At 47.9% G+C, this 13,175-nt stretch overlaps 1 protein-coding gene across 1 annotated transcript; it reads right to left on the minus strand.

Annotated features, from left to right (window-relative positions):
- Window positions 1-7,519: 7,519 nt before the first annotated feature.
- Window positions 7,520-12,331, minus strand: LOC135554941 (potassium voltage-gated channel subfamily A member 1-like). Its single transcript, XM_064987329.1, has 2 exons — window positions 11,558-12,331; window positions 7,520-8,456 (listed from the first exon to the last, which is right to left on the minus strand). The coding sequence occupies exons 1-2, from the start codon at window positions 12,290-12,292 to the stop codon at window positions 7,548-7,550; spliced, it is 1,644 nt and encodes a 547-aa protein (XP_064843401.1). The 5' UTR covers window positions 12,293-12,331; the 3' UTR covers window positions 7,520-7,547.
- Window positions 12,332-13,175: the final 844 nt, after the last annotated feature.

The following is a 13,175-nucleotide window of genomic DNA, read 5'->3' on the forward strand; positions in this document are numbered from 1 at the left end:
GGGCAGGATGTGTCTTTGGATGACCAGTAAAGTACCTCTACCCAGTGGTAACATGGACAGGGGCAGGATGTGTCTTTGGATGACCCAGTAAAGTACCTCTACCCAGTGGTAACATGGACAGGGGCAGGATGTGTCTTTGGATGACCAGTAAAGTACCTCTACCCAGTGGTAACATGGACAGGGGCAGGATGTGTCTTTGGATGACCAGTAAAGTACCTCTACCCAGTGGTAACATGGACAGGGGCAGGATGTGTCTTTGGATGACCAGTAAAGTACCCAGTGGTAACTACCCAGTGGTAACATGGACAGGGGCAGGATGTGTCTTTGGATGACCAGTAAAGTACCTCTACCCAGTGGTAACATGGACAGGGGCAGGATGTGTCTTTGGATGAGCAGTAAAGTACCTCTACCCAGTGGTAACATGGACAGGGGCAGGATGTGTCTTTGGATGACCAGTAAAGTACCTCTACCCAGTGGTAACATGGACAGGGGCAGGATGTGTCTTTGGATGACCAGTAAAGTACCTCTACCCAGTGGTAACATGGACAGGGGCAGGATGTGTCTTTGGATGACCAGTAAAGTACCTCTACCCAGTGGTAACATGGACAGGGGCAGGATGTGTCTTTGGATGACCAGTAAAGTACCTCTACCCAGTGGTAACATGGACAGGGGCAGGATGTGTCTTTGGATGACCAGTAAAGTACCTCTACCCAGTGGTAACATGGACAGGGGCAGGATGTGTCTTTGGATGACCAGTAAAGTACCCAGTGGTAACATGGACCCAGTGGTAACAGTGGACAGGGGCAGGATGTGTCTTTGGATGACCAGTAAAGTACCTCTACCCAGTGGTAACATGGACAGGGGCAGGATGTGTCTTTGGATGAACAGTAAAGTACCTCTACCCAGTGGTAACATGGACAGGGGCAGGATGTGTCTTTGGATGACCAGTAAAGTACCTCTACCCAGTGGTAACATGGACAGGGGCAGGATGTGTCTTTGGATGACCAGTAAAGTACTCTACCCAGTGGTAACATGGACAGGGGCAGGATGTGTCTTTGGATGACCAGTAAAGTACCTCTACCCAGTGGTAACATGGACAGGGGCAGGATGTGTCTTTGGATGACCAGTAAAGTACCTCTACCCAGTGGTAACATGGACAGGGGCAGGATGTGTCTTTGGATGACCAGTAAAGTACCTCTACCCAGTGGTAACATGGACAGGGGCAGGATGTGTCTTTGGATGACCAGTAAAGTACCTCTACCCAGTGGTAACATGGACAGGGGCAGGATGTGTCTTTGGATGACCAGTAAAGACCTCTACCCAGTGGTAACATGGACAGGGGCAGGATGTGTCTTTGGATGACCAGTAAAGTACCTCTACCCAGTGGTAACATGGACAGGGGCAGGATGTGTCTTTGGATGACCAGTAAAGTACCTCTACCCAGTGGTAACATGGACAGGGGCAGGATGTGTCTTTGGATGACAGTAAAGTACCTCTACCCAGTGGTAACATGGACAGGGGCAGGATGTGTCTTTGGATGAGCAGTAAAGTACCTCTACCCAGTGGTAACATGGACAGGGGCAGGATGTGTCTTTGGATGACCAGTAAAGTACTTTCTACCCAGTGGTAACATGGACAGGGGCAGGATGTGTCTTTGGATGACCAGTAAAGTACCTCTACCCAGTGGTAACATGGACAGGGGCAGGATGTGTCTTTGGATGACCAGTAAAGTACCTCTACCCAGTGGTAACATGGACAGGGGCAGGATGTGTCTTTGGATGACCAGTAAAGTACCTCTACCCAGTGGTAACATGGACAGGGGCAGGATGTGTCTTTGGATGACCAGTAAAGTACCTCTACCCAGTGGTAACATGGACAGGGGCAGGATGTGTCTTTGGATGACCAGTAAAGTACCTCTACCCAGTGGTAACATGGACAGGGGCAGGATGTGTCTTTGGATGACCAGTAAAGTACCTCTACCCAGTGGTAACATGGACAGGGGCAGGATGTGTCTTTGGATGACCAGTAAAGTACCTCTACCCAGTGGTAACATGGACAGGGGCAGGATGTGTCTTTGGATGACCAGTAAAGTACCTCTACCCAGTGGTAACATGGACAGGGGCAGGATGTGTCTTTGGATGACCAGTAAAGTACCTCTACCCAGTGGTAACATGGACAGGGGCAGGATGTGTCTTTGGATGACCAGTAAAGTACCTCTACCCAGTGGTAACATGGACAGGGGCAGGATGTGTCTTTGGATGACCAGTAAAGTACCTCTACCCAGTGGTAACATGGACAGGGGCAGGATGTGTCTTTGGATGACCAGTAAAGTACCTCTACCCAGTGGTAACATGGACAGGGGCAGGATGTGTCTTTGGATGACCAGTAAAGTACTCTACCCAGTGGTAACATGGACAGGGGCAGGATGTGTCTTTGGATGACCAGTAAAGTACCTCTACCCAGTGGTAACATGGACAGGGGCAGGGATGTGTCTTTGGATGACCAGTAAAGTACCTCTACCCAGTGGTAACATGGACAGGGGCAGGATGTGTCTTTGGATGACCAGTAAAGTACCTCTACCCAGTGGTAACATGGACAGGGGCAGGATGTGTCTTTGGATGACCAGTAAAGTACCTCTACCCAGTGGTAACATGGACAGGGGCAGGATGTGTCTTTGGATGACCAGTAAAGTACCTCTACCCAGTGGTAACATGGACAGGGGCAGGATGTGTCTTTGGATGACCAGTAAAGTACCTCTACCCAGTGGTAACATGGACAGGGGCAGGATGTGTCTTTGGATGACCAGTAAAGTACCTCTACCCAGTGGTAACATGGACAGGGGCAGGATGTGTCTTTGGATGACCAGTAAAGTACCTCTACCCAGTGGTAACATGGACAGGGGCAGGATGTGTCTTTGGATGACCAGTAAAGTACCTCTACCCAGTGGTAACATGGACAGGGGCAGGATGTGTCTTTGGATGACCAGTAAAGTACCTCTACCCAGTGGTAACATGGACAGGGGCAGGGATGTGTCTTTGGATGACCAGTAAAGTACCTCTACCCAGTGGTAACATGGACAGGGGCAGGATGTGTCTTTGGATGAGCAGTAAAGTACCTCTACCCAGTGGTAACATGGACAGGGGCAGGATGTGTCTTTGGATGACCAGTAAAGTACCTCTACCCAGTGTACCTCTACCCAGTGGTAACATGGACAGGGGCAGGATGTGTCTTTGGATGACCAGTAAAGTACCTCTACCCAGTGGTAACATGGACAGGGGCAGGATGTGTCTTTGGATGACCAGTAAAGTACCTCTACCCAGTGGTAACATGGACAGGGGCAGGATGTGTCTTTGGATGACCAGTAAAGTACCTCTACCCAGTGGTAACATGGACACAGGATGGGGCAGGATGTGTCATTTGGATGACCAGTAAAGTACCTCTACCCAGTGGTAACATGGACAGGGGCAGGATGTGTCTTTGGATGACCAGTAAAGTACCTCTACCCAGTGGTAACATGGACAGGGGCAGGATGTGTCTTTGGATGACCAGTAAAGTACCTCTACCCAGTGGTAACATGGACAGGGGCAGGATGTGTCTTTGAATGAACAGTAAAGTACCTCTACCCAGTGGTAACATGGACAGGGGCAGGATGTGTCTTTGGATGAGCAGTAAAGTACCTCTACCCAGTGGTAACATGGACAGGGGCAGGATGTGTCTTTGGATGACCAGTAAAGTACTTCTACCCAGTGGTAACATGGACAGGGGCAGGATGTGTCTTTGGATGACCAGTAAAGTACTTCTACCCAGTGGTAACATGGACAGGGGCAGGGATGTGTCTTTGGATGACCAGTAAAGTACCTCTACCCAGTGGTAACATGGACAGGGGCAGGATGTGTCTTTGGATGACCAGTGGACAGGGGCAAGTGACCTCTACCCAGTGGTAACATGGACAGGGGCAGGATGTGTCTTTGGATGACCAGTAAAGTACCTCTACCCAGTGGTAACATGGACAGGGGCAGGATGTGTCTTTGGATGACCAGTAAAGTACCTCTACCCAGTGGTAACATGGACAGGGGCAGGATGTGTCTTTGGATGACCAGTAAAGTACCTCTACCCAGTGGTAACATGGACAGGGGCAGGATGTGTCTTTGGATGACCAATAAAGTACTTCTACCCAGTGGTAACATGGACAGGGGCAGGATGTGTCTTTGGATGACCAGTAAAGTACTTCTACCCAGTGGTAACATGGACAGGGGCAGGGATGTGTTTTTGGATGACCAGTAAAGTACCTCTACCCAGTGGTAACATGGACAGGGGCAGGATGTGTCTTTGGATGACCAGTAAAGTACTTCTACCCAGTGGTAACATGGACAGGGGAAGGGATGTGTCTTTGGATGACCAGTAAAGTACCTCTACCCAGTGGTAACATGGACAGGGGCAGGGATGTGTCTTTGGATGACCAGTAAAGTACCTCTACCCAGTGGTAACATGGACAGGGGAAGGGATGTGTCTTTGGATGACCAGTAAAGTACCTCTACCCAGTGGTAACATGGACAGGGGCAGGGATGTGTCTTTGGATGACCAGTAAAGTACCTCTACCCAGTGGTAACATGGACAGGGGCAGGATGTGTCTTTGGATGACCAGTAAAGTACCTCTACCCAGTGGTAACATGGACAGGGGCAGGATGTGTCTTTGGATGACCAGTAAAGTACCTCTACCCAGTGGTAACATGGACAGGGGCAGGATGTGTCTTTGGATGACCAGTAAAGTACCTCTACCCAGTGGTAACATGGACAGGGGCAGGATGTGTCTTTGGATGACCAGTAAAGTACCTCTACCCAGTGGTAACATGGACAGGGGCAGGATGTGTCTTTGGATGACCAGTAAAGTACCTCTACCCAGTGGTAACATGGACAGGGGCAGGATGTGTCTTTGGATGACCAGTAAAGTACCTCTACCCAGTGGTAACATGGACAGGGGCAGGATGTGTCTTTGGATGAGCAGTAAAGTACCTCTACCCAGTGGTAACATGGACAGGGGCAGGATGTGTCTTTGGATGAGCAGTAAAGTACCTCTACCCAGTGGTAACATGGACAGGGGCAGGGATATGTCTTTGGATGACCAGTAAAGTACCTCTAACCAGTGGTAACATGGACAGGGGCAGGATGTGTCTTTGGATGAGCAGTAAAGTTCCTCTACCCAGTGGTAACATGGACAGGGGCAGGATGTGTCTTTGGATGAGCAGTAAAGTACCTCTACCCAGTGGTAACATGGACAGGGGCAGGATGTGTCTTTGGATGACCAGTAAAGTACCTCTACCCAGTGGTAACATGGACAGGGGCAGGATGTGTCTTTGGATGACCAGTAAAGTACCTCTACCCAGTGGTAACATGGACAGGGGCAGGGACGTGTCTTTGGATGACCAGTAAAGTACCTCTACCCAGTGGTAACATGGACAAGGGTAGGATGTGTCTTTGGATGACCAGTAAAGTACCTCTACCCAGTGGTAACATGGACAGGGGCAGGATGTGTCTTTGGATGACCAGTAAAGTACCTCTACCCAGTGGTAACATGGACAGGGGCAGGATGTGTCTTTGGATTACCAGTAAAGTACCTCTACCCAGTGGTAACATGGACAGGGGCAGGGATGTGTCTTTGGATGACCAGTAAAGTACCTCTACCCAGTGGTAACATGGACAGGGGCAGGATGTGTCTTTGGATGACCAGTAAAGTACTTCTACCCAGTCGGGTGAGTGTGGATTCAGGCCAGTGATATCTACTAGTGTTAGCCCTGCATAGCCATTGGGAGGAAGGGTCAGCTGGAAGCCTGACAGGTCCAGGATCAGATTTCCCTGCCGCCCAGCCTAGCTGTCTCCATTACACACTGAAATCTCTCCACTGGCCCAGGACCAACACTTAGGGCTGCTCTCTGTTTGCACCACAGCCCCCAGGCTGATCTCTTTGTGTTCCACGTCACCACAATATCACTGCAGAGCATTTCTGCCATAGCTTTCAGAGACGGTGCCCAGTCCCATCAGGACATTGAGTGTTTTTACACATAGTCCTCTTTAAAAGAACTGATCTTTGAATGAAGACTCAACTCTTTTGTCAGTTCACTTCACCTATTTTGTGGTCCGAGTCCTCTTTGTATTGCCATGTTAAGAAAGGAACCAAGATATTTTTCCAAAATTCACTCAATGCACTCCAGGGTTTTACAAAGTGCAGTGCAGGACAAGACATTCCATCAAAACGTGTTATCGGACAGCTACATACACCTGCTTACATTTTGAAAGCTAATAAAAAGGGGAGAAATCATCATTTTAATCAGAAGACACTACTACATGTAAATATGATTGGTTACAGAATAAATAGCAGAATAATAACTGCAGATTAAATAATACTGTAATTGAATATTGTACACCCAATGTAGGCTACCGCCCTTTTAAGAGCTAGAATTGATTTTGGACCCTATGTTGTGATTCTCACCAAATATGTTATTGTCTTCTCACACTATTCAAACCCCACAATCAAATAAACAGTTTATGAACCTCTCTTAGCCTATAGATCATATATGGCAAACAAATAATCTGAACTACAAACTAAACATTTACCAGGTCGCAATTATAAATGAGAACTTGTTCTCAACTTGTCTACCTGGTTAAATAAAGGTGAAATAAATAAATAAAACATTTCTGTGGCAATCGCTAATCAATATAAAAAACAACAACATTTTTTTCCATGAACCTGCACATGCACTTCTCTCTTTTGTCGCACCAATGTGAGTGGCTACGGCAAGGGAAACAATGCTGCAGTAGTCTAGTGTGTCGTGCGGAAATAATGACAAGTGAACCTGGGGAGCTTTGTGTTCACATTGCCCTAAAAAAGGAATCAAACCTCGGAATTCAAGAGAACCGAACTCAGACCAGCTCTCGAGATGATCTCAGTTCGGTTCACTTAGGGGGCTCTTCTCTCTTCTTCTGAGGGGGTCTGAGTTCTTTGAGAGTGTTCACACTGCACAAAAAAATTGCAAACTGCACTGGGTTCACAAAAATGGTAAAAACGCCCTTAGTCAACCCTCTACACACATTCAAAACGGCCCTGTGCATTTAGCTAGCTAGCACACAATAACAAATAAAATGGCACTGCAATTCACTCATGTCTTAAAAACACCAACATTTACAATTGCTAGAGTTGTATGTACTGTATAGACTGTTATTACAATCTGGTAAATATATCATAAATAAATATACATTCTGTTTCAGCTGTTTTTATTGTCAATATGATGGCATCATACTCAATTCTCAGTGACATTAGCAAAAAGCAAGCTGTCACAATATCTGCCATGGTCTCATCAGTTCTGTTTGTAGTAAACGGTGTAAGCCATTGACGGTGCAAGCGTGCAAGTAAGTCCTTGAGTAAAATAGTATTTTTTTGTATCTCTTCTCCTTTACTTTGCCATCCTCCTTTATCTTTCTCTCTATTTAACTTAGAGACAGAGTACCAGGGTTGTATTCAGCAGATCCTCTGTCTATCCATCCATCCTGTCTCACACCTGAGTGACCAGGGGTTCCCTGAGGTACACGTTGCCTTTGTTCTCCCACCCGTCCTGCCCCGCACACAGTCCTGACACCAGTGTCCCATTGAGGGGGTTACAGATTCCCTTGCAGTCGCCCACATACAGGGGAGTGTAATCTCCCTCCCCCTTGTCTCCCTCCTCATCCTCACCCTCCCAGAGAGAGGTGCTGATGTGGGTGTACTCACTGATTTTCTCGAGACACTCCGTCTCTCGGTGATAGAAGTAGCTGAAGTTGGACACAATGACGGGGACTGGCAGGGAGATGGTGAGCACTCCAGCGATGGCACACATGGAGCCCACCAGCTTGCCCCCCAGAGTCGTAGGGTACATGTCCCCGTAGCCCACTGTCGTCATGGAGACCACGGCCCACCAGAAGGCCTCGGGGATGCTGGTGAACACCGTGTCGGGGCTGTCCGCCTCGGCAAAGTAGACAGCGCTGGAGAAGAGGATGACTCCGATGAAGAGGAAGAAGATGAGCAGGGCCAACTCTCTCAGGCTGGCCTTCAGAGTCTGGCCCAGGATCTGCAAGCCCTTGGAGTGACGCGACAGCTTGAATATCCTGAACACCCTGACCAGCCTAATGACCCTGATGATGGCCAAAGACATGCCCGGGTCCTTGTTGGAGGTTTTGTCCCTGGCCAGCTCTGTGCCCAGAGTGACGAAGAAGGGAATGATGGCGAGGAAGTCGATAGTGTTCATCACGTCCTTGAAGAAGTGGAGCTTACTGGGGGAGCTGGCTAAGCGCATAATGAGCTCAAAGGAGAACCAGAAGATACATATGGTCTCCACCTGGAAGAAGGGGTCATGGAAAGCACTGCCAGTGGGAGGGACCAGGATGGTGATGTTGGGGAGGGTAGGATGGGGCTGGTAGGTGAATTTCTGGAGGGAGAGAAGGAGACAGGGAAAGTGAGTGGTGTTAGAAATGAAGCAGGAGAGATTGAGGGGGGATAAAACAGTGAAGGGGGATGACTGTGGTTTAGACAAGAGATAACAAACAGGGTTGTAACGTCTCCTTCCAACTCACACTCTTAAACACTGAGATCCCCTGAACGCAGCTCACTCTCCAGATCCCAATCACCTGGATTCTTATCACCTGCTCACACACCTGTATGTCATTATCACACACTATTTAGTTCAGTTCTTTGCACCCCGTCACTGTGAGGTTTTGTTTGTTTTGTGACACACGTCTTTCAGAGCGCTGGTGTTCCTGTGATGTACTCCTCCCGTGTATTATAGTTTTTGCCTGCCTCACTAACAACGCCTTTTGCCTATTCCCTGCCTGTACTTTATCGGATTTCCTGTTATCAACCTATTGCCTGATCTCCTGGACGACGTTCCTAGCCTTTTCCCTGCCTGTACTGTTGCCCTGTTGGACCCCCTGTGTATGACCTTCTGCCTGCCCCTGGACCCAGCTACCTGCCTCCTCCTGTGGTCCTTTGCAATAAACACCTGCTGCGCCCTACGCTTGAAACCAGCTCTCTGTCTCCCCTCGTGTTCATTACAAGGGTAATGAAGGACATAAATGAATTGATAAGAAATAGTAATGAGGGAAGGTTAGACAGAGGTCGGGGAGAACCATGATGACTACAGTAAACACAAGAAGGAGGAGAGCGGGAGGAGAAGTGATTATTTTAAAGGTGGCAAAGTCTTTCCTCAGCACATGTGGAAAATGCATCTGTCATCACGGTCTGATTAAGACTGTGATAACTGTAATACTGTGTTAACATCACTTCACTTGTGTAATCACACTCTCTCTCTCTTTCCTTCCGCAGACCTTGATGCAAATGTGTTTCGTCTCTATATTTAAACAGAAGAAAAACATTATAGAGCATGACTGCATGTGACAACGGCTAATGTTACAGCACAGCGTCTGGACTGATGAATCTGACACTTCATTTCATCCTGACAATGTTTTCTAAGAAGCAGTCTTGGGGTTCAAAGTGAGACAGTCAAATGTAGGTTTTATGGTATGTCCAGCCATAAGACGGATTTGAGTGAAATGGCTCAGAATTGTTATTGCCTATGATAAAATTGTAGTGAAGCAAAGGTCTATGATACTGATGTGTGTTAGTGCCTGTCCATGTGCCTGCATGAGTGTGCCTGTGTGAGGTGTATATACAGCAGTTGTTTGTTTGTGCATATACTGCATATGTTAGTCTTTATGTAGAGGCCTGGAATGCTTTTACCAACTGAAATGACAGTGACATTTGCCCTCACATTTGTCACCTACTTTAGTTCCATTTCTCCTCACCTTTATGAGGTTGAAAAGCCATGATCACACTGCCCCGACAGACATTCTCACTCTTTGTCACCCAATAAGAAAGGAATAACAACTAGCCGCTCATTCCAAATGGTCACAGAACCATACAGCATGTATGGTGTCTAGAGCTACCGTTGCAACGGGAGGTGGTCGTCTTGTAAAAGACAAGGATTTATTTTCAGTTGCTGCCACCTATGCTGCCATTTTGAGTCTGTACAGAGCACTGTGTGTCTTCTGTCAGATGTTCTGATCATGTGAGTGTGTGTGAGTGACTGAGTGAGTGTGAGAGGTCGGGTGTGTGCATATGCGCTTCGGTAAGACCCACCGTATACCTTGTGTTCTGTGCTTTTGCCTGATCCCTCAAAATCCAAAAGCAGCTAAGCTAACCTTGTCGGTAAGCCACTTGGCGTGTGGAGTTCATTTCGTTTTGTGCGAGTCATCAAATAGGTGTTCTGTACTACTCTTTCCATCCCTCTTTCAGTGGGTATGAGTCAGTGTGTTTATTAATGGGGACCAACGTTTACATGTTGATGTGCTCTTAGGGTTGTCCTTAAGTTATATATAGCTCCTTTAGATCTCTAAGGAGTAATGTGAGACACGCTCCTCTCCACTCTCCTCTTTTGCACTCCACTTTCACTTACCCTCTCTCCCTCTTTCCCTCTTTCCCTCTCTCCCTCTCTCTCTCCCTCTCTCCCGCTTTCTCTCTCCCTCTCTCCCTCTTTCTCTCTCTCTCGGTTTATATGTTCCTATCAACTCCATCTATTCCCATACGGAGTCGTCTTGGCAATGATCCTGGAGCACCAGTCAATGTGAGACACAGATGGACAGTGATCTGGAGATACCATCAATAAAGCATAATGTTCTTTGTGCAGTCCATATTTACCCCTCCCTTCCTGCCCCTCATCTCTCTCTGTCCCACCCCTTTTTCTCTCCCGCTCTTACCTGCAACCTCCCTCTTTCTCTAGTTCCCTAACTGTGATTCTCTCTCTCCTCCAACCTATTTATCTTGTTTTCCTACCACACTAGTTCCCCCTCTCCTCACCCCCCACTCTTCCCATTCCTCTCCCTCAATTTTAATGACATGACTAAAATAATCTCAGAAATGTGTGTGTGTGTGTGTGTGTGTGTGTGTGTGTGTGTGTGTGTGTGTGTGTGTGTGTGTGTGTGTGTGTGTGTGTGTGTGTGTGTGTGTGTGTGTGTGTGTGTGTGTGTGTGTGTGTGTGTGTGTGTGTGTGTGTGTGTGAGGGTGTGTGTGTGTGTGTGAGGGTGTGTGTGTCGCATGTTGTGTTTAACCCTGTAAGGGGCATGTGTCGTCACATATGTAGTATTAATGTTCCACAGGGTGACATCTGTCATTGACTTTCACCAACTGTCATCCACTAATTGTCATCCTTCACTAACTGTCATCCTTTACTAATTGTCATCCTTCACTGACTATTGACGATCACCCCATCATCAGTCTCCAAATGTGCTAACCTCTGTTCTCTTAGCACCCTGTCGAGATGCATTCCTTACTCTTTCATTCTCTCTTCATTCATCTCTTCATTCCTCTCCTTCCTCTATCTGTGCTTTATGCACATCTCCCGCAGCCTCTCCTTTCTCCTGGTCCATTTGTTTGTTTCCTTTTCTACTTTTCTCTGTTTCTCTCTCATTCTCTCTTTCCTGTGTGTCATTTCTGTTTGGCCCTCAGGCCCCTGGCCCCACAATAGCCCCCTCTCACCTCTCGGAGCTCCTTCTCGTTCCTGAAGTCAGGCAGCGTCTCCAAGCAGAAGATGGCGATGGACACCACAATGACCATGACGCTGATGATGGCGATGATGCGTGCACCCGAGGAGGATTCTGGGTGCTCAAAAAGCATCCAAACCTTCCTCTGCATCTCGTTCTCAGGCAGCGCAGGCACCTCCTCCTTGGGGAAGCCCTCATCCTCCTTGAAGCGTTCCATGATCTCCTCACCAAGCTCATAGAAGCGCAGCTCATCCAAGAACACATCCAGGGGCACGTTGGCAGGCCGCCGCAGCCGCCCGCCAGACTGGTAGAAGTAGAGGATGGCGTCAAAGCAGTTCCGGTTCCGGTCCAGGAACAGCTCATTGCGCAGAGGGTCAAAGTAGCGAATTCTGCGGTTAGGGTCCCCCAGGAGGGAGTCAGGGAACTGGGCCAGAGTGCGGAGCTGTGTCTCGTAGCGCATCCCTGACACGTTGATGGCTAGCCGCTCCGTCAGGGCCCAGCCCCCCCTCCACAGGGAGCCTGAGCGACGACAGCTTTCCCTTTTCCCCTCAACCCTCTCCTTTTCACTGCCGTTGTTCTCTGTCTCCTTCTCTCCCTTCTCCGCCTTGTTGCGCTGGTCCTTGGTCTCCTTGTCGCTCTCGCTCACCTCCTCTGGGAGATGTTTCTTGTCTCCTTCTCCTCCTCCTTCACCTCCACCCTTGTCATGGTTCTCCATTCCTTGGTCTGTCATTCAGCTTCTATTTAGTTCTTTGTGAGGACAGTTTGTCCCCTTACTCTAGAGAGAAATGCACAACGCTGCTGAAGTTATCAAGAAACATATCAGGTACTGCAGAAGAAGAGACATATCAGGTAAAGGCAGATAAAGAAGTGGGAGGAGAAACAACTCACATTATTGGCAAATTTAATACTCATTACTTAATGGAAATGTAAGTGTTAAGTAATTTACGCCAATTCACCCGCAAATACACTACCGGTCAAGAATTTTAGAACACCTACTCATTCAGGGGTTTTTCTTTATTTTTACTATTTTCTACATTGTAGAATAACAGCTTTGCACACTTTTGGCATTCTCTCAACCAGCTTCACATGGAATACCTTTCCAACAGTCTTGAAGGAGTTCCCACATGTGCTGAGCACTTGTTGGCTGCTTTTCCTTCACTCTGCGGTTTGACTCATCCAAAACCATCTCAAACACAGCGTCTCACAAAGACACAGCGGCTGGAACTAAAAATCGCCAATTTGGACTCCAGACCAAAGGACAAATTTCCACCGGTCTAATGCCCATTGCTCGTGTTTCTTGGCCCAAGAAACCCTCTTCTTCTTATTGGTGTCCTTTAGTCATGGTTTCTTTGCAGTAATTCAACCATGAAGGCCTGATTCACACAGTCTCCTCTGAACAGTTGATGTTGAGATGTGTCTGTTACTTGAACTCTGTGAAGCATTTATTTGGGCTGCAATTTCTGAGGCTGGTAACTCTAATGAACTAACTTATCCTCTGCAGCAGAGGTAACTCTGGGTGTTCCATTCCTGTGGCGATCTTCATGAGAGCCAGTTTCATCATAGCGCTTGATGGTTTTTGCGACTGCACTTGAAGAAACTTTCAAAGTACTTGA

This window comes from Oncorhynchus masou, chromosome 15 (assembly GCF_036934945.1).
Source record: "Oncorhynchus masou masou isolate Uvic2021 chromosome 15, UVic_Omas_1.1, whole genome shotgun sequence".
NCBI classification, from domain to species: domain Eukaryota; kingdom Metazoa; phylum Chordata; class Actinopteri; order Salmoniformes; family Salmonidae; genus Oncorhynchus; species Oncorhynchus masou.